Here is a 26,178-nt window from a genome sequence, read left to right on the forward strand (position 1 = left end):
GGGTGACGGATGGGGTCACTGGAGGCCGCTTTATCAAGGTCCAGGGCTGCAGCCTCTGTCTCCAGCGCCATGGATTTACCTCCGCAGGCAAGAGAAAGAGAGAAAGAAAGAGAGCGAGAGAGGGAGAGAGAGAGAAAATGAGAGAAAGAAACAGGGAGGTAGAGAGAGAGAGAAAGAGACAGAGAGAGAGAAAAAGAGAGGGAGGTAGAGAGACAGAGAGAGAAAGAGAAAGAGAGAGACAGAGAGAGAGAGAAAAAGAGAGGGAGGTAGAGAGAGACCGAGAGAAAGAACGAGAGAAAGAACGAGAGAGAGAATGAGAGAGAAAGACAAAGAAAAAAGAGAGAGAGAGAAAGAGAGACAAAGACAAAAGAGCAACAGAGACGGTAAACAGCGTTTACAATGCTGTCATTACATCGCATTACTATCACAACACGGTCGTTACAACGACTGCGTTGTTAGTATGCGATGCATTTACATTGCAAGTCATCACGACTTTCTGTAGGGGGCGCTGAGGTATTGGAAATGAATTCCAACACCTTCCCTACTGTTGCGCAAACTGGAATAGGGATAGTAAGTAAAGAGTGTAATAAGAATACCGTGCTCTGCAGCCACGAGGTTCAGCCGGCAGATGTACAAAATCGGATGAATTTAATTCTCTTTATTTAATGCGACCCAATATAATTGCATCCTAGACGCTAGCAATTACAGGCCGGAATTTTCCGCAGGAGGCGCATTGAGAGGTATGTTAACTGTACTGTTAAGGGCTTATCCTTATTTACCCTTTTGGCATTCTGCTAATCTCAGATCTATGCCCTGCTTGACAGCTACTCACTCTCCACGCTATTGAGCCCTTTGTTGTAGGAAAAATGGCCAAATAAAATGCCGCAAAATTGCCGCTTGTAGGAAGGTAGATCCCTGACTATGGTTGCCCCCAACTTTTTGCCTGGTGTTTTGCTGGTTTTCTGACTTAGTTGACCTGGGGCCCTGCTATTCAGGACCCCAGGCCTACTGCTCACTCTGTAAAATGGATTCCATGTACCCTAGGTACATATCTAATTGGATACTGAGTCACCTTATCAGTCCCTGTACAATGTACCTTAGGTACCCAGGGCATAGGTGCACTCAGGGCCTACCAGGGGCTGCAGCATGTATTATGCCACCCCTGGATGGCTATCCAAATCTGACACAACTGGCTGCTTGACAGCTGGGGCAAGGTGGTGTAATCACCCTTTGCTTTAGATATAGTATACCTATATCTAACCCTAAATGGACACACAGATCTCCTATCAGTCACTCCTATGGCAGGCCTTAACAATCCTGAAGGCAGAGTGCTTGGAATCGTGTGAGATGGTGCTCTGGCATGAGCTGAGCCTGTCTGCGGCTTTCGGGATCTATCCCTTAGCCGTTTCCATGATATCGCATACCATATACTCTTAAGTGCATTATAATCCTCGAGGTTATATGCCAACTCTGGTATCGCTTTATCAAAACATGTCGAGTAAGGTGTCATACGAATTGGAATACTAACCCCTCGCCAATTCTGGCGACGGGGTTAGCATTCCACCCTTCTAGAGGGACACGACATGTATGTAACCCCTAAGCCCGGTTAAAGTCAGACAGAGCCTTAGCATCCACAAAATGGATGCTGCCACCGAGACACAAGTCTGCCCTCCTGCTGCTGGGAGTCCTCCCAGAGCAGGAGGCAAGGACAAAGGGTTTCCTGCCAGGGGCGGTGCCAGCACCGTCCCAGACAGGATTTTGTGTATTGTAGGTAGGCAGGGCTTCAGAGGAAGGTGACTGCACGTGGCACCCCGGTGCTCACTGTGCATAGGCTGGCTTGAACCAGTTCCAGGGACACTCCAGACCCTGTGCTGGGGAAAAGCCCGCCAAGGAAGTGGGTGTAACCACCCCCCTCCTGGTCCCACCCCTAGGGCAGGATTTAGTCGCGTGCCAGCCCCCTTTTCCCAGATAAAGGTAGAGACTGGCCCCCTTCCAAATTAGATCATCTTTGGAATCAAGATACCACTTTCCACGAAAGGACTTCACGATTTCTTCCTCAAGATTCTCCCTTGTGACTAAGGAGTAGTCACCCTGCATCCGCAGGCACCATCTAAGAACACTGCGGTCTGCTGCACGTCCTTCCTCCGGAATCCGACTGCCCAGCTCGACGAGACCCGGCTTCCCTGGCACCTCTGACCTCTACCCACCTCTACAGCACAGCTGAGAACCGTGGGTGCGACGAGACCTCGAGGGACCGGCCATCGCCAAGACTGCACGACTTCTGCACAGCAAGCCCACCGAGTAATTTCCTGGTGAGTGCTTTGGGGTCCGAGAAGCCCCCACCCTGAGCAGCTCCAGCACCGAAGAGCAGCCCCCCAGCATCTCCACGATCGGCGTGGGGCCCTTCTGCTTTTTGCTGCTCACCGCGTTGTTTGGCTACTAGCCCGCTGGCTTGTGGCCTTCCGAACGACGCCCGACGACAACACTGTTGCTGGTCTGGTTGCTCCAGACTGGCCCTTGCTTCCCTCCATCGGAGAAGTACCCTGGACCCTCCTGGTCCGGCTAAGACGCCATTTTAGGTCCACCGCGTGGGCCTTGCATTTGCCAAGACTTGTTGCCCAATCCTGGGTCCAGCGACGTCGACAGCAAGAACCTTCGTGGGACAGCTCGCACCTCCATCCTGGTCGCCGACAACGCCTCCTGGTCCGAGAGACTGCAGAGCCCAGCAGCGCCCACTCACCTGACTGCGGTGACTTCGCCCGGTGCCATCCTGGTGCCCACTTAATCACTGGCTAGTGATTCAAGAACTTGGTCCCCTCTGCTTTCAGGTTTCCTTCTTCCTTGATCCAGGCTTGGATCCATCGAACTTTCCTTCACTGGTCGCCTGCCAGCAACTTCCTTCTTCCAGGCTCCTGGTCCGGCAACGAGATTCCCGACGTCTTTTCAGACCTATGCAGCTGCAGCCCCTGGGCTAGGTAACTTCGGCACTTCGGTGTCCCAGCATAGCCTCACTATTCAAGGGTCAGGATCCACTGTCGTTTTCTCCCTACCAGGTCGGGTTCGCCCGTGAACACTAACTTTGTGAATTCTAGCCTCCATAGACTTTGTCCCGCATCCCGCGTGAGAGTGCACACTCTGCACCCGAGTTCCCTAGGCCTCCTGCTAGTAATCTAAAGGTTCAGTAGTCTAGTCCTAGCGATCCCAAAGCCTCTGAGAATCGTTACTTACCTGCTAGTAATTCGCATTCCACTTTTAGAGTATATGGTTTTTCGTGCCCCTAGGGCATTTGTGTATAACGTGCTAACTTAAGTATTTTCATAAGAGTTTTGTTGTGTGCTTAGCACCCTGTCCTCATAAAGAGTACAGGGTTGTTGTGATTCTAATAAATACATTGTTTATTTTCATAACACTTGTGTGGTGTCCTTTCACTGGGTGTTCAAGGGGTAATGTGATGGTAAAACAGCTGGCTTAACACGCCCTCTAGAGTCTTAGCCTTAGACTGCTCGTATCCATGCTACTAGGATAGCTGGTCTATAAGGTTGACTTACAACCAATCATCAATAAGGGTTGTTTGGACTGATATATAGTGATCACTAGAATAGTGAGCACTGCACATCAGGCCAACTTCTCACATTGGTGAGCAGCGGTTGGGATTTGAGCTTGCTGTTTTACCACACATATCCTAAGAATATCTTGTGAAAGATCACATAAGTACTAAAGGTACATATAACTTAGCTTAGAATACTCTGAGTTCTACTGAACCAGCTGTTGTAGCTCCTAGGGCCTAGCACACCCTAAACTACAACTCTAGCAAGGGATCAGTAGGCAAACACATAGTGTAGGTAAGTGCACCACTTACACCTCACTAGAAAAGCATGTCTACCCAGGGAGAATCTACTGAGACTCCCCTGGTCAGTGTTGACCCTCCACAGGTCACTTCAAGATATGCAGCTCTCAGTTTTCAGGAGATGAGACAAGTCTGTACCTCCAGGAAACTGAAGCAGGGGTCTAACCCCACCATTCCCTTTCTGATAGGTCTCTTAGAGACATATGATGCCAGAAAGATTTCTCAGTTACATGAGAATATGCCAGCCTTAGAGGGAACCTCTGGGGATCCAGACCTCCCCAACACTGCTACTGCAGTTGAGGAGGAGGATCAAGAGGAACTCTCTGGGGATGAGGTAGACAAAGGTCTTGAGGTAGTCAGAAGGCTAACTAGGGCCAACTTAGACCTACTTGGGGAAGGATCTGGGGGACCCCCAGTACTGACCCTAATGAGGCCTAACCTTGGAGTTAGGAGAGATAGATCTCCTTCTAGGGACTCCATTAGATCTCTGCACTCTAATGCCTCTTCTCAGGGGAGAAGGAACTCTCCCCAGAGGAGATTGACTTCCCCTCAGAGAAGAGAGCATGAAGCAAGGATGAGACAAGCTAGACTGAGGATTGAAAGGGAAGAACTTGCCCTGGCCAAGGAAAAGCTTGCATTTGCTAGAGAGCAGAAGATGAGTGGGCTAGCTCCCACTGGTGGCAGCAATCTCCCAAGAGAAAAAGAGAAGGGTTTAGATACTAAACACCTGACTAAGATAGTGCCCCCCTTTAAGCAAGGGGATGACATCCAGAAATGGATGGCTGCTTTGGAGAGGGCCTGCACTGTGCAGTGCATTCCCCAGAGTCAGTGGGCAGCTATACTGTGGCTCTCCTTTGATGGCAAAGGTAGAGATAAGCTCCTCACTACAAGAGTGGAGGATGCTAACAATTACCAGGTCCTGAAAAATGCACTGGTTGATGGGTTTGGCTTAACCACTGAGCAGTACAGGTTGCTGTTCAGAGACACCCAGAAAACTCAGTCTCAGGACTGGTCTGACTTTGTTGATTGTGCCACTAAGGCTTTGGAAGGCTGGCTACTGGGTAGCAAGGTTACTGACTTCAAAGGATTATATAATCTTATTATGAGAGAGCAAGTCTTAAATAATTGTCAGAACCAGTTATTACACCAGCACCTGGTAGATAGACTCTGATCTGACCTCTCCACAAGAATTGGGTAAGAGGGCAGACAAATGGGTCAGAACCAGGATTAGGCCCAAGAACCAAGGTGGTGACCAGAAAAAGGAATCAACCAAGCCTCAAGAGAAGGGTGGGAATAAATCTACAGATCAAACCACATCAGGGCCCCAAAAATCCTCTGAGGGGGGTGGGTCCCAGAATCCTTCCAACAACCAGAAGAAACCTTATTGTTATCCCTGTAAACAGGTGGGTCATTTAAAAACTGACAGCAGTTGCCCAAAGAATAACAATAAGGAAAACATACCCCCAAGTAACATTCCCAAACCTCCTGTTACTACTAGTAGTAATCCCCCAGGTGGTGGGAGTGCCCCCAAGAATTTGGGTGCATTTACTTTGGGAGTTCCTGGGGACTCTGGCCTAACCAGGTCCCCTGACTTAGATACTCTTGTCTGTGAGACTGGCATGGGGTTTGCCAACTTCACAACTTGTCCCAACACTTTGGGCAAGTACAGACAGGAGCCCCTCATCAATGGTATAAAAGTTGAGGCCTATAGAGATACAGGGGCTAGCATCACTATGGTGACTGAGAGCCTAGTCCCCTCAAGGCAACTTTTACCTGGTGCCACATACCAGGTGACCAATATTGATGGAGTACAGAGAGATCATCCCATGGCAGTGGTCAATCTCAGCTGGGGAGGTGTCACTGGCCACAAGAGAGTGGCAGTGTCACCAAACTTGCCTGTAGATTGCCTACTGGGGAATGATTTAGAGCTCTCAGCCTGGGCTGAAGTTGAGCAAGAAACCCATTCTAAAATGGTAAACACCCATGGTAAGGTTAGTGGGGCAGTGATAGCCACAGCCCCAGTCCAAGATGTCCTCCCTGAACAGGTCAGGAGGGTTGTGCCAGTCACAACCCAATCTCAGACAACTTCCTTCCCAGAACAGGTTGTCAAGGCTGTCATGGTAACAGCCCACACCCAAACTGAGCCCCCTCCTGAAAAGGTTGGGAGAGTTGTGATGGCCACAGCTCAAACTCAGACAGATGATAGTGTTGTGAAGCCTGAAACTATGGATCACTCCACTCAGACAGAGAGCATTGAGGAGGAAGAGAAATCTCCCTCCCACCAGACTTTAGGAAAAGATCAGCCTCCTCAGGGAACTGATCTGACCCCTTGTGAAGAAACTGCCACAGAGGTAGTCAGGCCTAGCCTGGCAGAACCCCTGATGTCAGTGGACCCTTCCAAGGTGGGACCCAGTCTGGAGCAGGTAACCTGCCCCTCTCTACCCTGCCTCAGTCAGCCCAGGGCTGTAGAGGTCAGGGAGGCCAGTGTTGGACCCCAAAGGGCCCCCTGTCCAAAAGAATTTCCCAATCAGCAGATTAAGGGCACTGAAGCTAGTAGTCCTAGCCAAGTGAAAATAAAACATACTCCTGAGGGATCCCCCTTAAAATTAGTTAGGGACCTCCCACAGATGGACACTGTTGGGCACAGCCAAACTTGGGACCTGAGGGCCCCAGACCTGACCTGTCCCTCCAGTAAGCCAAACAGAGGGACCCAACCTCCAGCTGTAGGTAGCCAGAGGTTGACCCTGAGTGCCCAAAACAACTCAGTCTTTGAAAGAAAGGCCTCTATGGTGGAAAATGATTGGAGGAAGCTGAGCCCAAAATTAGTGGAGCCTCACTTCAGTACTCCATTTCAGCACCAGCCTTTTACTTTGCCAAAGCACACCACAGGTAGAGATTCCCTATGGTGGAGACCCTCAGACACCCTTAGGGTGAGGGATTGCTTAGTGGACCATGAGATAGGGGGTAACCATGCCAGTGCTGGTACTTCCTTATATGGCCACTCCGGCAATATAGGCTTACCTGGCAAGGATAGCCTTATCTCCTTTCGTTTGGGGGGGGGGGGGGGGTTATGTAGGAAGGTAGATCCCTGACTATGGTTGCCCCCAACTTTTTGCCTGGTGTTTTGCTGGTTTTCTGACTTAGTTGACCTGGGGCCCTGCTATTCAGGACCCCAGGCCTACTGCTCACTCTGTAAAATGGATTCCATGTACCCTAGGTACATATCTAATTGGATACTGAGTCACCTTATCAGTCCCTGTACAATGTACCTTAGGTACCCAGGGCATAGGTGCACTCAGGGCCTACCAGGGGCTGCAGCATGTATTATGCCACCCCTGGATGGCTATCCAAATCTGACACAACTGGCTGCTTGACAGCTGGGGCAAGGTGGTGTAATCACCCTTTGCTTTAGATATAGTATACCTATATCTAACCCTAAATGGACACACAGATCTCCTATCAGTCACTCCTATGGCAGGCCTTAACAATCCTGAAGGCAGAGTGCTTGGAATCGTGTGAGATGGTGCTCTGGCATGAGCTGAGCCTGTCTGCGGCTTTCGGGATCTATCCCTTAGCCGTTTCCATGATATCGCATACCATATACTCTTAAGTGCATTATAATCCTCGCGGTTATATGCCAACTCTGGTATCGCTTTATCAAAACATGTCGAGTAAGGTGTCATACGAATTGGAATACTAACCCCTCGCCAATTCTGGCGACGGGGTTAGCATTCCACCCTTCTAGAGGGACACGACATGTATGTAACCCCTAACCCCGGTTAAAGTCAGACAGAGCCTTAGCATCCACAAAATGGATGCTGCCACCGAGACACAAGTCTGCCCTCCTGCTGCTGGGAGTCCTCCCAGAGCAGGAGGCAAGGACAAAGGGTTTCCTGCCAGGGGCGGTGCCAGCACCGTCCCAGACAGGATTTTGTGTATTGTAGGTAGGCAGGGCTTCAGAGGAAGGTGACTGCACGTGGCACCCCGGTGCTCACTGTGCATAGGCTGGCTTGAACCAGTTCCAGGGACACTCCAGACCCTGTGCTGGGGAAAAGCCCGCCAAGGAAGTGGGTGTAACCACCCCCCTCCTGGTCCCACCCCTAGGGCAGGACTTAGTCGCGTGCCAGCCCCCTTTTCCCAGATAAAGGTAGAGACTGGCCCCCTTCCAAATTAGATCATCTTTGGAATCAAGATACCACTTTCCACGAAAGGACTTCACGATTTCTTCCTCAAGATTCTCCCTTGTGACTAAGGAGTAGTCACCCTGCATCCGCAGGCACCATCTAAGAACACTGCGGTCTGCTGCACGTCCTTCCTCCGGAATCCGACTGCCCAGCTCGACGAGACCCGGCTTCCCTGGCACCTCTGACCTCTACCCACCTCTACAGCACAGCTGAGAACCGTGGGTGCGACGAGACCTCGAGGGACCGGCCATCGCCAAGACTGCACGACTTCTGCACAGCAAGCCCACCGAGTAATTTCCTGGTGAGTGCTTTGGGGTCCGAGAAGCCCCCACCCTGAGCAGCTCCAGCACCGAAGAGCAGCCCCCCAGCATCTCCACGATCGGCGTGGGGCCCTTCTGCTTTTTGCTGCTCACCGCGTTGTTTGGCTACTAGCCCGCTGGCTTGTGGCCTTCCGAACGACGCCCGACGACAACACTGTTGCTGGTCTGGTTGCTCCAGACTGGCCCTTGCTTCCCTCCATCGGAGAAGTACCCTGGACCCTCCTGGTCCGGCTAAGACGCCATTTTAGGTCCACCGCGTGGGCCTTGCATTTGCCAAGACTTGTTGCCCAATCCTGGGTCCAGCGACGTCGACAGCAAGAACCTTCGTGGGACAGCTCGCACCTCCATCCTGGTCGCCGACAACGCCTCCTGGTCCGAGAGACTGCAGAGCCCAGCAGCGCCCACTCACCTGACTGCGGTGACTTCGCCCGGTGCCATCCTGGTGCCCACTTAATCACTGGCTAGTGATTCAAGAACTTGGTCCCCTCTGCTTTCAGGTTTCCTTCTTCCTTGATCCAGGCTTGGATCCATCGAACTTTCCTTCACTGGTCGCCTGCCAGCAACTTCCTTCTTCCAGGCTCCTGGTCCGGCAACGAGATTCCCGACGTCTTTTCAGACCTATGCAGCTGCAGCCCCTGGGCTAGGTAACTTCGGCACTTCGGTGTCCCAGCATAGCCTCACTATTCAAGGGTCAGGATCCACTGTCGTTTTCTCCCTACCAGGTCGGGTTCGCCCGTGAACACTAACTTTGTGAATTCTAGCCTCCATAGACTTTGTCCCGCATCCCGCGTGAGAGTGCACACTCTGCACCCGAGTTCCCTAGGCCTCCTGCTAGTAATCTAAAGGTTCAGTAGTCTAGTCCTAGCGATCCCAAAGCCTCTGAGAATCGTTACTTACCTGCTAGTAATTCGCATTCCACTTTTAGAGTATATGGTTTTTCGTGCCCCTAGGGCATTTGTGTATAACGTGCTAACTTAAGTATTTTCATAAGAGTTTTGTTGTGTGCTTAGCACCCTGTCCTCATAAAGAGTACAGGGTTGTTGTGATTCTAATAAATACATTGTTTATTTTCATAACACTTGTGTGGTGTCCTTTCACTGGGTGTTCAAGGGGTAATGTGATGGTAAAACAGCTGGCTTAACACGCCCTCTAGAGTCTTAGCCTTAGACTGCTCGTATCCATGCTACTAGGATAGCTGGTCTATAAGGTTGACTTACAACCAATCATCAATAAGGGTTGTTTGGACTGATATATAGTGATCACTAGAATAGTGAGCACTGCACATCAGGCCAACTTCTCACACCGCTAAATTTCCATATTTGTGCCGCTAAATTTCCATTTTTGTGCCGCTAAATTTGCTAATCCATGCCGCTATATCCTGGGGGGTCTGACTAGGAACGCAACCTTCCATGTTAAAAATTGTAGTTCACATTTATGTAAAGGTTCGAAGGGAAGTCCCATTAGCAGTGCGAGAACAATGTTCAAATTCCACACAGGTGAAGGTGGTACTCTGGGAGGAATTATTCTCTTAAGACCTTGCATAAAGGCTTTAATAGCAGGCAATCTGAACAGAAATAGATGCTGTCTGTTTTGAAGATATACTGCTATGGCCGCAAGATGTAGTCTACTAGACGTGTAGGCTAAGTTGCATCTTTGGAGGTGTAGTAAGTATCCTAGGATGTGTTGAATAGACATGTCTAGGGGATTAATATTGTTGTTGTGACAATATATTACACAGCGTTTCCACTTAGCTGCGTAGCATGCTCTAGTGGTTGGACGTCTAGCTTCTGTTATGACATTCATGCAGTCTGGAAGGTTAAGCTATCCAAATTCTAGGATTCCAGGAGCTAGATCGCAAGGTTGAGCTGAGCTGGGTCGGGGTGCCTGATCTCTCTATGGTTCTGTGTTAAAAGGCGTGGAGACAGGTATAGTTTTTGGTGCGGTACTACAGACAGTTGTAGCAGTGTGGTGTACCTCGGCTGTCTGGCCTACGTTGGAGCAACTAGGATGAGGGTCAGAGAATGCTGCTGTAGTTTGTGTACTACTAGTGGCAGGAGTGGTAGAGGTGGAAAAGCGTACGCAAATTTGTTTGACCAGTTGATCCATATCGCATTGCCTTTGGACATTGGGTGTGGATATCTGGCGGCGAAGCTTGGGCATTTGGCGTTTTCGTGGAAGGCAAAGAGGTCTATATCGGAGGTTGTCCCCACAACTGAAAGAATGCTTGAAGAACTTGCGGATGAAGTTTCTACTCGTTGATCTGTTGTGTCTGACGATTTAGCAGATCTGCTATGGTATTTTGTACTCCGGGGACATGCTGGGCTAAGAGGAATATGTTCTGAGGTAAAGCCCACCGCCATATGTTTTGTGCTAGCTGTGAGAGTGTGTTCCGCCCTGTTTCTGTATGTAATACATGGCTGTCATGTTGTCCGTGCGGACTAACACAGCTTTGTTTGATACATGCCCTTGGAAAGCTTTCAGTGCTAGGAATATAGCTAGTAACTCCAGGTGATTGATGTGGAGTAACTTTTTTTGCGGTGTCCACCTGCCTTGCATGGTGTGTTGCAGTAGGTGGACTACCCAGCCGGAGAGTGATGCATCCGCTTTCAAGACTATTTGAGGAACTGGCTCTAGGAACGGTCGCCCTTTGGAAAGGTTTTTGGTGTTCCACCACTGCAGAGAGCGATGAGTCCAACCGTCTATCGTACTACATAAAGAATAACTGTGGGTCTGTAGTGGGTTTATGTGTGTCAAGGATGACTTGATGTGTACTCTAAGTGTGTTAGTAGAGCACACAACAGGATCTCGCACTATATGGGAAGATATCCATCAGTTACTCTTCCTTTGCCGCCCTTTCATCATTTGAACCACTTCTCAGAGTGGAGAATCTTTGTTGTTGCCCCTCACTTGGAGTAAATGGGAATGGCTAGTTCTCTAGAGTAAGGGGCATAAAGGACTGATGTTAGTAACTGAAAGCAGTACATGAAAAGGATGTGAAAAAGAAGAAGAAAAGTGCTCTATTAAAATTTGGAGAGTGAGCGCAAAAAATATTTTATTCTGGTGCCGTCCACTTCCAATATTAAAAACAATTCAGTGCAAAAAAGGCCGGTAGGTTCAGCAAATAACTACTGACCAGATGTAGTGGTCGACATGTTTCTGCGGTTATTTAAAGATCCACAAGGTATCTACCACTTCTTCAGGACCTATGTATTTTGCTACTGCTTTGAAAAAGAAATACAAACAAATTGATACAGATATCACCTGTTCAATCTTGGTAGTCCTCCTATGTATGCAGGAGATATCCCAGTACACAGGTCGAATTGGAATACTAACCCCTCGCCAATTCTGGCGACGGGGTTAGCATTCCACCCTTCTAGAGGGACACGACATGTATATAACTGTGAATCCCGGTTAAAGTCAGACATAGCCTCAGCTCCACAAAATGGATGCTGCCACCGAGACAAGTCTGCCCTCCTGCTGCTGGGAGTCCTTCCAGCAACGGAGGCCTGGACAAAGGGTTTCCTGTCAGGGGCGGTGCTAGCACCATCCCAGACAGGATTTTGTGTATCCCAGGTAGGCAGGGCTGAAAGGAAGGTGACTGCAAGTGGCACCCCGGTGCTCACTGTGCATATGCCGGCTCAAACCAGTTCCTGGGGCACACCAGCCCCTGAGCTGGGGAGAGACCGGACAAAGGAGAGGGGTGTAACCACCCCCCTCCTGGTCCCACCCATAGGGCAGGACTTAGTCGCGTGCCAGCCCCTTTTCTTAGGATAAAGGTAGGAGCAGGCCCATTCCCAAATTAGATAATCTTGAAACTACTTTCCACGAAAGGAACTCTTGACTCTTCTGAAGACTCTCCCTTGTGGCTAAGGAGTAGCCACCCTGCACCAGCAGGCACCATCGAAGCTCTTGCGGTTTGCTACACGTCCATCCTCCGGATCAAGACTGCCCAGCTCGACGAGACCCGGATTCCCTGCAATCTCTGACCTCTACCTACATCATCCAGCCCTGCTGAGATTCGTGGGTGTGACGAGACCCGTGGGACCGGCCAGCTTCAAGACCTGCACGACGCTTCACCAGCACGACCCCCGAGAGACGCTCGAGTAAGTGCATTGGGGTTTGAGAAGCCCTAACCCTAAGCAGCTCCAGCACTGCAGTCCAGCACCCCAGCATCCACGAGAGCTGCGTGGGGCCCTTCTGCTTCTTTGCTGCTTGCCACGTTGTCCGGTCACTTGCCCGTTGGCCAGTTACCCTCCTGACGACGTACCACGACGATTTCACCGCTGGTCTGGTTGCCTCAGACTTGCCCTTGCTCCCTTCCAAGAGAGGAGCACCCCCGACCCTCCTGGTCCACTCCAGACGCCATTTTGACTCCACCGCGTGGGCTTGCCTTTGCCAAGGTTTGTTGCTCAAATCCTGAGTCCAGCATCGCCGACAGCCTCGTGGGACAGCTTGCACCTCCAGCCTGGTCGCCGACAACGCCTCCTAGCCCGTGTGACTGCAGAGTCCAGCGTCGCCCACTCACCTGGTCGAGGTGACTTCATCCGGTGCCATCCTGGTGCCCACATAATCACTGGCTAGTGATTAAGAACTGAGTCCCCTTTGCTTTCAGGTCGTCTCCTTCACTGATCCAGCCTTGGATCACACCGAACATCTTCACTGGTCGCCTGCCAGCAACTTCTTCTTTCAGGCTCCATAGACTTCAACGAGGATTCCCGACGTCTTTTGAACCCTATGCAGCCGCGGCCCCTGGGCTAGGTAACTTGAGTATTTCGGTACTCCAGCACAGGTTCACTATCTAAGAGTCCAGATCCTTTTTCGTTTTCAGTCTATCTAGTCGGATTCGTCCGGAAACAGTAACTTTAGAAATGCTAGCATCCATAGACTTCTTCCCGCATTCCCGCGTGAGAGTGCACACTCTGCACCCGATCTCCCTAGGCCTCCTGCTCCTAACCTTAGGGTTCAGTAGTGTAGTCCTAGCGATCCTGAAGCCTTTGGATCTTGTTACTTACCTGCTAGTATTTCGCATTCCACTTTTGTGTATATGGTTTTTCGTGCCCCTCGGGCATTTGTGTAAATTGTGCAACTTGAAGTATTTTCATAAGAGTTTTGTATTGTGCTTAGCTCCCTGACTCAAAGAGTTCAGGGTTGAATATGCTACTTACCAGTATGCATCTGTTCTTGGCATGTAGGGCTGCTAACATTCATATCTTAGCATTAGATCGCCGCCTAGTGTTGGGCTCGGATGATTGCACATTGTTGTCCTGGAAGAGTCTTCGAAGTATCCTGAGATAGGTGGCTCCTCCCCTGGACTACAGTGCGCATGGGCATCGGCTCCATCCCCAGATTGTTTTTCGCCATTGTGGCAGAAGATGGAGTGAAAAGTGTAAAAGATGTCCATGCTAATGAATAAATACAATAGTATATCTGCAGCTGCGACAGGCACCGGGGAGGAGGGCGGGCGATATGAATGTTAGCAGCCCTACATGCCAAGAACAGATGCATACTGGTAAGTAGCATATTCAGTTCGAGGCATGTGGGCTGCTAAATTCATATCTTAGCATAGAATACATAGCAGTCCCTCCATCAGCGGCGGTTGCCCGTGCCAGCTGCAGAAACCTGAAAAAGTGTCTTGAGAACAGCCTGTCCTACAGCTGCTTGCTGCTTGGAATGCACATCAACACAGTAGTGTTTTGTGAAGGTATGTGGTGTGACCCACGTGGCTGCTCTGCAAATATCCTCTAAAGGAATGTTCCCTAGGAAAGCCATGGATGCCCCCAGTTTGCGTGTGGAGTGCGCTCTGGGGGGTATTGTTAAAGTGCGCTTGGCTTTTTGATAACATATCTGGATGCACTTAACAATCCACCTGGCTATCCCTGCTTTGGAAATTGGGTTGCCTTTGTGTTGGGGTGCGAAGGCAACAAAGAGTTGTTTTGTCTTTCTAAAGGGTTGTGTTCTGTCTATGTAGTACATCAACGCCCTCCGTACATCTAAGGTATGGAGCATTCTTTCCGCCACCGTTTGCGGGTTTTGAAAGAATGCTGGTAAGTCAATAGTCTGGTTTAGATGAAACTGTGACACCACCTTCGGAAGGAATTTGGGGTTAGTGCGTAGCACTACCCTATTTGAATGGATTTGAATGAATGGCTCTTGGATTGTGAGCGCCTGCAGCTCACTGACACGCCTCAGAGACGTAATAGCCACAAGGAAAGCTACTTTCCACGTAAGGAACTGGAGTTCACACGAGTGCAGGGGCTCAAATGGCGGTCCCATCAGTCTGGTGAGAACGACATTGAGGTTCCACACCGGAGCCGGCGGTGTCCTTGGGGGAATGACTCGTTTCAGACCTTCAAGGAAGGCTTTAATGGCAGGCACCCTGAAGACAGAGAGGTGCTGCCTGTTCTGGAGATAAGCCGCTATGGCGGATAGATGTATCCGAATGGAAGTGTACGCTAGATTGCACTTGTAAAGATGCAACAGATAGCAGATGATGTTGGGGATAGATGCATCTAGCGGGTCGATGTCATTGGCCGTACAGTAAATGACAAAACGCTTCCACTTTGCAGCATAGCATGCTCTAGTAGTTGGTTTCCTCGCCTCCTTGATGATGTGCATGCACTCCGGAGGTAGGTTAAGGTATCCAAACTCTAGGACTTCAGGAGCCAGATCGCCAGGTTGAGCTGTTGTGGATCTGGATGCTGAATGTCTCCATGGTTCTGCGTCAAAAGACTGGGCGTGAGGCGCAGCCTTTGATGCAGCACCACTGAGAGTTCGAGGAACGTGGTGTACCAAGCTTGGCGCGCCCACGTTGGAGCAACCAGGATGAGAGTCATCTCGTGCTGCCTTAGCTTTCTTGCGACCAGCGGTATTAGAGGGGCTGGCGGAAAAGCGTACGCAAATTTGCCTGACCAGTTCATCCATATCGCATTCCCCTGCGACAGTGGGTGAGGGAACCTGGCGGCAAAGAGTTGGCATTTTGCGTTCTCTGCTGTGGCAAACAGGTCTATCTCCGGATGACCCCACTGCTGGAAGTACGGGTGGAGAACAGACGAGTGTATCTCCCACTCGTGCATTTGATGGCTGTAACTTAACAATAACTTTAGAAAATATATTTTTTGATAATGCACAATACCCTTTGGTAATTTTTAATGTGTATATTCCGCCTGAGGAACGCTTTAATGACAACTTGCAGCGGGTTCTCCAGTATATGGATAAGATAAAAAATTCACCTCCTTTTCCCACAATTTTACTTATTGGTGATTTGAATTGTAAAGTATCAAATGCTAGTCTAAAACTCTTCAGGGATAAAGCAAAGGAGGAAGCATATTGCATCCCCCAGACACTTTTCCCGGAAGATTTAAAGACAAATAAAAGGGGGAAGATCCTGTTAAAAGAACTAGCGATCGGGGATGGTATCATCTTAAACGGAAGATTTCCATCTGACGTCCCCGCAAATTATACCCATAAATCCCCCTTTGGGTCATCAATTTTGGACTACGCCATCGCCAGTTATGGTCTGTTTCCCCAGATTCTTGACTTACAGATCATCCCCACGACCCTGAGCGACCATAGTATATTATTAATATCAATCTCACTAAACTCTTTGAATTCGGCACCCTGGTCGCTAAATGGCAAGGAGGTCACCTTCCTCCCAACAACCGGAAGATGCTTCTGGAATTATGCTGCCATTAATGGAGAACAGGAACTACTGACCGATACCCTTAAGGAAATAGAAGAGTGGAACGGAAATGAAATAGTTTGTTTTGAGGAATTCATGTTAAAGATTCTTTTGAATGCTAAAAAAACTGTCCCCCCTAGGAAAAAAGGAGAGGTAGTCCCTCTGACTCTCCGTAATTTAAATAGGGATTTAAACAAACTGATCCGTGCACAGTACGTTGAAAGGGTACCAGAACGAGGGAAAAATATTGCTAGGTTAAGAAGAAAGAGAAGCAGACTCAAGCTAAAAATCAAACGGGACAGGGAGGATGAAGTATGGATCAAACTTAGGGAATCTGCTGCATATGGCAACATTAAAGACTTTTGGGCAATAATCGGGAAAGGATGTGGTACACGCCACGCCCCTATTCCCATAGCTATACCTGAGGATATATGGTCCTCTCATATCCGGGAATTATATGCAGGGAATGGGACCACAAGTACGGATAACATCATGTATGCCACCCCTGATGACTCGGTTTTCTTTCCCTCTGAGAAGGAAATCGAGTTGGCTATAAAAAATATGCGTTCCTCTGGGGCCATGGGACCGGATGAGCTTCCGATGACGGTCCTAAAAAAGGATCCATTAACCTGGAGCAAAATCTTATATCCCCTGTTTAGGGCATGCCATCTCTCCAATCGTGTTCCTGCATCGTGGAGAGGAAGCATTCTGGTCCCTATCTTTAAGAAAGGGGCACGGGACAGCCCCTGCAACTATCGCATGATTGCGCTCCTTGACTCCATCGGAAAGGTCTTTGCGAAATGCCTCCTGAGTTCCCTTTCTGATTGGGTCGAGGAGCGTAATATCTTGCCGTTGGAACAGACTGGCTTCCGAAGGGAACATGGTACTCTGGACAACCTGACTGCTCTTCAGGTTGTCACTGACAAATATGTCGAGGTGAGAGGGGGTGTCGTATACGCCGCCTTCATTGATTTCTCCACAGCGTTCGACAAAGTAGATCGGGGAACGCTGTGGAGAAAATTGGCGTTACTGGGCGTCCCTACTCCCCTGTTGGAATTGGTGCGGGCTCTGCACACTGGGACCTGGTGCAGGGTCTTAATGGGGGGTGAGAGGGGACTTTCGGCCAAAATACCATCCCAGAATGGCCTTAAACAGGGCTGCTTATTGGCGCCCCTGTTGTTCTCCCTATATACTACTGACCTCCCTGCTGTTGTGTCCCACAGTGAGGGGATCGCACCGTTGATAGGAGGGATGCCAATCGCCTGCCTGATGTATGCCGACGATGTGTTATTGCTTGACTTAACTCCCGTAGGTCTGGCAAATCGGCTTCAGGCTCTTCAGGACTTTGCTGGGGAGCATCATATGAAGATTAATATCAATAAAAGTAAGGTGATGTGTATAGCTGGCAGGAAGAAATGCCGCTCGACAAATTTTGGCTGGGCCATTGGAGCTCATAGACTGGAGGTCGTAACTTGTTACACATTTTTAGGGAAAATAGTCTCGGCCAACATGAGCGAGAATCCCCATATAGAGCATTGCTCTCGCAAAGCTCTTGCCCATGGCAATGGATTAAAGTCCCTATACCTGGCAACGGGGAAAAGACATTTCTCTAGCCTTCTTGAAGTATTTAGAGCTAAAATCCCCGCAACCATCTTGTACGGTATAGAAATAATAGAGATAAAACTTTGGGACTTTTGCCACAAGATCGAGGGAAAACTCCTAAGATCCCTCTCGACTTTAAACAATGCCTGTCCTCTGGCCGCCTGCAGGTTGGATTTTGGACTCAGAAGTGCCTGGGTTCAGGGGCTGTGTGCCTTAATAAGGTGGGTAGCCAGTTTGGCCAGAGCAAGAGAGGGAACCCTGCGAGCTTTACTCAAAAATGAACTATTGGGCAATTTTAAGGAATTCTCCAAACTTGTTAGTAATTTTAGAAGGGCTGTCAAAATCCTTAGACTGGATGAAAGTGCGCTCTTCTCCTACTCTCCCATGCTGTTAAAGCAGGTCCTTAAGGAGGCTTCGTGGGAGTATTGTTTTTTATCTGATAAAAAAACAATCGGAGATAAAAGGAATGTGGTGCCACTCATCTCTTCCTATAGATTGAAACAGCCTCAACCGTATGCCCTGTGGAATTTACCACACGGGATTCGTAGGTTTTGGTTTTTGTTACGGTACGACTTAATCCCCCTTAATGTGCTGCTATCCAAATGGCATGGTACTTCACCGTTGTGCAATTTATGTAAATTGAATAACCAGGACTGTATGCATGTACTACTGATTTGTCCTATGTTACGTAGCTTGCGCAATCGATGGCTTAAAGTAATTTGCCTACGCCTCAGCATTGTCACTTTACAAGATTTCCTGAATGCACTTTATTGCCCACCGAATGAAATGTTTTGTGCTCATGTTTTTAACTTTTTTAAAGGATTTTTAGCTATTTATTAATGTTTCTGGAAGATTGTGCCGACCCGGCCTCGTGGGACTGAGGGTCTGTAGTGTTGATGTTACGGTTCGAATATCATGTTTTTATTACTCTTGCACTTGTGATGATTTCTGTTGCTTTGTTTGTACATGTTTTTATGTGGCCCTCTTCGAGAGCCAAAACATAATAAATAAATTTGAATTTGAATGGCTGTATCTGCTGAGCAGATCCGCCATCTGATTGTCCTTTCCTGGGAGGTGTTCTGCCATGAGGAAAATGTTCCTCTGAATGGCCCACTTCCACATGCTCTGAGCCAGATGAGACAGCTGTGGCGAGTGGGTGCCTCCCTGCTTTTGAATGTAGTACATCGCGGTCATGTTGTCCGTCCGGACTAGCACGACTTTGTTGCACAGATGTACAATGAAGGACTTGAGCGCCATGAAGATTGCCATCAGTTCCAGATAGTTGATGTGCATCTTTTGTTGCTGCGTCGTCCATAGTCCCTGCACTGTGTAAGTGAGCACATGAGCTCCCCAACCCTGGAGAGACGCGTCCGTTGTCAGGATAATCTGCGGCACAGGCTCTTGGAACAGTCGGCCCTTGCAAAGGTTGTGTGGAGTCCACCAATGCAGAGAGTCGTATGCCCGACTGGTAACCAACACTAGGTCTGTCAATTGCCCACGAGCCTGTGTCCACTGATTCGCTAAGCACTCCTGGAGCGGGCGCATGTGTAGCCGTGCGTGAGGGACTATGAAGATGCAGGAGGCCATCATGCCTATCAACTGCATGAACACTCTCGCTGGAAGCGAGTGTTGCGGCCTGAACTTTTGGATCAGAGCCTGCATGCTGTCTATCCTGACCTGGTTTGGCTGAGCCATGGCCGTCAGGGTATTGATCGTCGCGCCTAGAAACTGCCGGACATGCGCCGGCTGAAGATGCGATTTTGGGTAGTTCAGGGAGAAACCCAGATCGTGAAGAAGGTGAATTGTAGTCGACATGTCTGCGGCGCACTGGTGCTCTGACTTGGCTTGCACGAGCCAGTCGTCTAGGTAGGGGTAGACATGGATGTTCTGCCTCCTGAGGTGCGCCGCTACTGTCGCCAGACACTTTGTGAACACCCTCGGGGCTGTTGTGACTCCGAAGGGTAGGACTTTGAACTGGTAGTGCCTGCCTTGAATAGTGAACCTGAGGTATTTCCTGTGTGACGGGTGTAGTGGAATGTGGAAATAAGCATCCTTGAGGTCTAAGGTTGCTAAGAAGTCTCCTTGGTTTAGCAAGGGAAGAATCTGTTGCAGTGTAAGCATGTGGAAATGTTCCGATAGTATGTACAGGTTGAGGGGACGTAGATCGAGAATGGGCCTGAGAGAACCGTCCTTCTTTGGAATAAGGAAGTACAGGGAATATACCCCTGTGCCTTCCTCCCCCACCGGCACGAGCTCGATTGCTCCCTTTTGCAGCATCACCACTACCTCCTGCTGCAATAAGAGCAAGTGCTCTGCGGACATAGGCCGTTGCCTTGGCGGGATGTTGGGTGGAGTGGACTTTAACTCTAGGCAATAACCATACTGGATTAGTTGTCGCACCCACCTGTCTGTGGTGATGTTTCTCCAGACGGGCAGGAACCGCTGCAGTCTCCCCCCGACAGGTGTTAGGTGGTCGGGGGGCAGTGACAGAGAGTCACTGTTTGTTGGGAGTAGAGGTGCGGGAGCTGTTGTTTCCTCTGCCGCGACCTCTGTTGCTGTTATTCCTGTAACCTCCCTTGTTCTGTTTAGTGAACGAGGATTGTGTCCCACCTTTTGTGAACTGGGATTGTTGACCCAATTGTCCTCTGGTGACTCCACGTGCACCTGAGCGACGAAAATTGCCGCCACGAAACTGCTGTGACTGTAGGGCCCCCATAGACTTAGCAGTGTCTGTGTCTTTCTTTATTTTCTCTAGGGTGGTGTCAACATCCGGACCAAACAGACTATCAGGATTGACTGGCTGATTAAGAATTGTCGTCTGAATATCCGGTTTAAACCCTGAGATGCGGAGCCACGCTTGTCGTCTCAGCATAACGCTAGTGTTGATAGCCCTAGCAGCTGTGTCCGCAGCATCAAGTGCACACTTGATGGCTGCGTTTGAGATTAGCTTCCCTTCCTCGATAAGCATTTTTGTGCCCTCTTGGAACTGTGGAGGCAGGTGTTGTACGATCTGTTCTAGGGTGTCATAGTGCGCCCTATCATAACGCGCCAAGAGCGCCTGTGTATTGGCAATGCGCCAGAAGTTTGATGCCTGTGCAGCTACTCTTTTGCCCCCTGCCTCTAGCACTTTGGATTCCTTATCCGGGGGAGGAGCTTCACCCGTAGTCTGGGAGTTGGCACGTTTCCTGGCATTGGCGACCACAAGAGAGTCCAATGGCAATTGTCCCCGAATGTATGCGGGGTCCGCAGGTGCAGGTCTGTACTTTTTTTCAATGCGAGGGTTGACCACTCTCGCTCTCGTAGGCTCCTTAAATATGTCCCCAGCATGCTTGAGGACTCCTTTAAGCATAGGCAGTGTCTTTACTGTCCTTTCAGAGACCGAAAAAGTGTCGAAAAGGAAGTCTTCCTCCACAGGGTCGGCATGCATGTCCACATCGTGATTGGCTGCCGCCCTTTCGAGTAGGGCATGAAAACCTGCTGAATCCTCAGTCGGGGATGCCCGTGCATTAAAAGGCTGCGGGTCCTGCCCCGCACCTTGGGTGTTCTGATCACCAGTGTCATCAAATGAATCCGGTTGCACATCAGGTTCATTGATTGGGAAATTGTACTGGTCGTCCTCATCATACCCCTCACCCTCAGAGTGGTCTGGGGAGGGAGTAGGGCTCCGTCTCGGAGGAGGCTGGATTGGTTCCGTGAGGCCTGAGGCGTCAAGGGGCACCCTTTTCTTCTTTAGCGGAATGACATAGGGGTCCACCGGCTCCGAAGTTATTTTCCTCTTATAGAGGGTCAGTTTGCCTGTGTCAGCGTCGATGAAATGCGCCGAATCGTCCTCGGATTCGAGCACCTGACGTGGAAGTGGGCCAGTCGGTGAAGAAACCACCTGTTTCGGTGCCGATTTGGTTGAAAATGCCTTGGGCGCCTCCTTCGGCGGCAAAATAAAGAGAAGTTTCCCAGCTTCTCTGGAGTGTCTTTTCGCGGCTGCGTTGATGGTATCGGAGCCGACGGGGCAAAGGCCTTTTCCCTGATCCTCTTCAGTGATTCGGCAATGGGGGACGGCACACTCACAGTTTGTGTCGGCGCCGACGAGGATGGTCTGATTTTCCCCTCGGATCCGACGTCCTTGTGGGCCTTGTGCGTCTTGGGCGCGGATCCCGTCTGTACCGCCTCCGATTCCTGCGTTCGGGGCACAGACTTCTTTCCGTGTGCCTGCGTAGCCTCCTTGGAGCCGACTTTGGCGGGTTTTGACGGCGTCGGAGCCGCTGTCCCGTGCCGACCATCTTTCTTGGAGGACCCCTCCTCTGGCGTCGGTTTCGATTTCGCAGCATCGGAATCGACGGACTTCCTCGACTTCTGCGGACCGGAGGTCGACGGAGTCGATGGGGTAGCAGGCGCCGTCGGTTTCACCGGCACGGCAGCCATCTTAGGGACACTCGAGTCCTTAACTTTCAGTTTCGATTTCGGGTCGGCCATTTTAGGTGTTGTCGATCCCGATGGTTTTGGTTTCGGTTTCGAAACAGTCTGCCCAGCAAGTAAGTCCGTGGCCGGGCCCGAAGGCGGGGCTGTGGCTTGCGGCAACGGGTCTTGGGTAAGGCCGACAGGCGATCCCGCGTCCCGGTCGGTATCCTCGTAACCTTCGGGGCAGAGCTCGTCCGCTGAGCTATCCGCCGCGGCCCCATAAATCTCATCGTCGTCTCCTACCTCGTCGACGTATTCAAGGCCTGGACCCGCGACTCCGTCGTCGTCTCCCGGATCCGCCTCGACCTCCGTCCCGGGTGGGGAGATTTGGAGATGATGACCCTGGTCCTCTTCGTCTTGGTCGCCGAAGATGTTCTCCGGATCCGGTGCCGCTTGTTTAGCTTCCATGCGCACCGCGCGCCGAAGCTTGAGAGTCTTTTTCGATCGGAACTGTGCACAGGCCTTGCACTTTCCGTCGTCGTGGTCAGGCGAAAGGCATTTGTTACACACGGGGTGTAGATCGATGTGTGGGTACTTGGACCCACAGAGCGGGCAGTACTTAAACGGGCTCCGCTCCATGTCCGAAAAGGCTTGCAGTCGTGTCGCGATGAGAAGGCCTCAAAGTTCCGAGAGCGAAGAAAACTCCGCTTATTCCGGCTCCAAGAGACGGAAGACTCGAGACCGTGCGCAGACAATACCGACGCAAGAAAATCGAGGCCTTTTGGCCGCTAAAAGTTAGTTTTACTTGGTTCCGACAGTAAGACGTCGAGACCACATCCGAACCCAATGGCGGAAAAAAACAATCTGGGGATGGAGCCGATGCCCATGCGCACTGTAGTCCAGGGGAGGAGCCACCTATCTCAGGATACTTCGAAGACTCTTCCAGGACAACAATGTGCAATCATCCGAGCCCAACACTAGGCGGCGATCTAATGCTAAGATATGAATTTAGCAGCCCACATGCCTCGAACAGAACTGTTATTAATAAATATCCTATATTTTTATAACAACTTGTGTGGTGTCCTTTCACTTGGTGTTCAAGGGGTATATGTGATGGTAAAACAGCTGGCTTAACACGCCCTCTAGAGTTAAGCCTAAAGACTGCTCGTGTCCATGCTACTAGGATAGCTGGTCTATCAGGTTGACTTACAACCAATCATCAATAAGGGTTGTTTGGTATGATACACAGTGATCACTAGAATAGTGAGCACTATATATCAGGCCAACTTCTCACACCGTGGGACCAACAGGTGCACCAGACGGGAACATTGCCCTGGAATAAACTCCAAACATGGCGTTCAGGAACTGAGATGGATCCTGACCTGGAGTCGGAAAATCCGGATATGGACCTCTTGGATGTTCCTGAGGAGGCGGAGTCGAAACGACGTCGACCTCTTCATCGAGTCCAGGAACCGGGGTCGACGAACCCGCAGGTACCGGAACCTCGACTTCACCAGCCCCCTGCTCCTCACCTTCATCCTCCTGACCAGAAGGATTGGATAGAACTGGAGAATGGACCTGCTTCTGAGACTCGGGCGAATTCGGATGCGAAGCCTCACCAACAGAGTTATGATCTTCCGATTCCGAAACTTCCACTTCCTTACTCAGAAGTTTGACCTGGGACTTCGGTCTTGAACTAGAGTCCTTTTCAGAGTGATGACGTGACTCATGGCTCCTCTTCTTGTGCTTCTTCTTCGAAGATTTCGAAGCATGAGCCGAAGACTACTCCGAGCGTGACCTCGAACGAGACCTCGACCGCCGAGATCGAGACTTCGAAGACTTCTTAACTCTCTTATTCTTTAGTTTTGCCACAAGGAGTTTCGTCTCCCTCTCTCGTAAAGCCTTCGGGGTCATCTTCTTGCAGCAAGGGCAATCTTCGACGTCATGGTCGGAACTCAGGCACCAAACACAGCATTCATGCGGGTCGGTTATAGACATTGTCTTGCCACATTTCCCGCAAGCCTTAAAACCAGTCTTCTTCGACGACATCTCGAAGAAATTAAAGATAGACACAGTAATAGAATAATAGTAACAAAGTTACTGTGAAGCTACAGTACGATCCCAGAAAACCGTTAGCGTCGACGACGCGGAAAAAAGGGAACTGATGTCATCACGCCGGCGTGGGCCTATTATAGGCGTCGGTGACGTCAGCGGAGTCGCGAGCGGTGCCGTGCCTCTGTGACGTCCGGATCCACGTCGGCGCGAAGCTACAAAAAAGAATTTCCGAATGTTGCTGACGCAAGGGGATATTCACAAGGTGAGGAATCCACACGGCAGATGTATCTATCAGAAATCATTTTAAATAAAACGGTACGCCCCATCAAGGAGGGCGGGACGGACCTCCAGTGCTCCACGTCCCCGCGGAGTCGATCCAGTTGTGCCGATACATTCAGGCGCAGGAACTCCGAGTCAGACTGTGTTATCCAGATACCTAAGTATTTGAATACTTCCTTCCAGGCCAGGCCACAACAGTCTGCCGACGGCTGCGGCCCCACTAGGACATGTCCCAGGGACGTGTCCCAATTTATACGGTATCCGTAGTAGGTATCAAACTCGCACAGAATTTCCATCAGTCTCTGAATGGAGGTGGCCGGCCTCTGAACATATAGGAGGATGTAGTTGGCGTACAACGAGATGCGCTCCTCCCAACCCCCTCCCAGGTCTATGGCCCATACCATGGGGTCTGTCCGAACCCAGTGCGCCAACGGCTCTAACGCGAACAGGGTGGGAGAAAGGGGGCAGCCCTGACGTGTGCCCCGACTCAGGTGGAACTCCCTTGACTTTATTCCATGGACCCGGACTCGTGCAAGCGGCTCAGTGTACAGCAGTCGTACTCATGCTCTGAATTGGTCTCCGAAGCCCATTTTCTCCAGAACTGCACATATGTACTGCCATTCCATACTGTCAAATGCCATTTGGGCATCGAGGGATAATAGGGCTGCCGGCACCTCTGGTCTCACGGATGCAAGTTCTTTCTTAACCATTTCTTCACACACACTATCAGCCAAAAGAGCAGCAGTGTTTTACTCTGCAAACATCCAAGTATAGCACTCTCCTTGGCAGAATTGCTAACATAGTTGTCTTACTTCTTGATGTACTTGGATTTTTCCTCCTGAGAACATTGATGAATGTTCATTATCTGCACTACCAATGCAGTGTGTTGCGACCATCGTGTAGTTTGGCTAATACCGCTTTTGCACGTTACTTGTGTTATGTTTGGATGTTTGCTGCATCGAACATTTGTGATAATTCGGCTACCAATGCATTTCAGTTCTAGAGAAGTTGTCTTGGGTTTTTTCTATAATGAGATTCATGCCCTGATGAAGCTAGATTGTGAGTGAAATGCGTTGGCTGCTCTTCTAGATGTTTGTGTGTGTATGAAGAAATGAAGAATAGAGAACTTGCTCAAAAGAAACTGTTTGGAAAAACGTTATGAATTTGACTGATTCACTTTAATACTGTTGTCTTTCTGATATGATGCAAATAGTTCATTTTAGTGTTACTAAAATCATTAAAATATTTTATTTGTAACTAATTTGGTTTGGGGATTGTTTTTATTTCTCGACTTCCAAGTTGACTTTGGCACAGGTAATCAGCCTTCCCACACAAAATGCAATGTCACGTCAGTAACCTCACCAAAGAACCACTCAGGGTTCCTCAGAAAAATATGCTTTTGCAAGTGCTATTTTGTTTAACTTTTTGTGTGTGCAGGAAGATGAGATTGTTGTCTCTTTTCCCTAGTTGCTATCAGATATCTAAATGTTTCTTGTAGATTTTAAACCATTGTATCCTTTCTTCAGTCTTACCCCACCAGCTTCTTTCACCAAGTTCTCACCTCAGTGGTCTTCTTCTTACTCCCCTTCTTTTTGCGAAAGAGAAGGTGACCATCTGAGAATCCCCCATTTGCCAGCATGCGATGCTTTTGGAACGTCATCTTTAGGCCCTCCTAACAAAAAAAGACACAAGAAGACAGACAGATATCCAAAGAACTCAATTAATTTAGAACTGTAATGATACAATGATGGTGAGGCTTAAGAGACAACAGGGCCTTTGAGCAAAATAGGAATGGATTCACTGAAAAGGCTTACCATG

At 49.7% G+C, this 26,178-nt stretch overlaps 1 protein-coding gene across 1 annotated transcript in view; it reads right to left on the bottom strand.

The window, feature by feature from the left end:
• LOC144755671 (chromodomain-helicase-DNA-binding protein 8-like) overlaps nucleotides 1-26,178 on the bottom strand; it is a 1,307,007-nt gene that overhangs the window by 174,792 nt on the left and 1,106,037 nt on the right. The window contains 1 exon segment of the mRNA XM_078644841.1: nucleotides 25,922-26,032. Coding sequence (XP_078500967.1) covers nucleotides 25,922-26,032 — 111 coding nt within the window.

The sequence above is a fragment of the Lissotriton helveticus genome, chromosome 5_1 (genome assembly GCF_964261635.1).
Source record: "Lissotriton helveticus chromosome 5_1, aLisHel1.1, whole genome shotgun sequence".
NCBI classification, from domain to species: domain Eukaryota; kingdom Metazoa; phylum Chordata; class Amphibia; order Caudata; family Salamandridae; genus Lissotriton; species Lissotriton helveticus.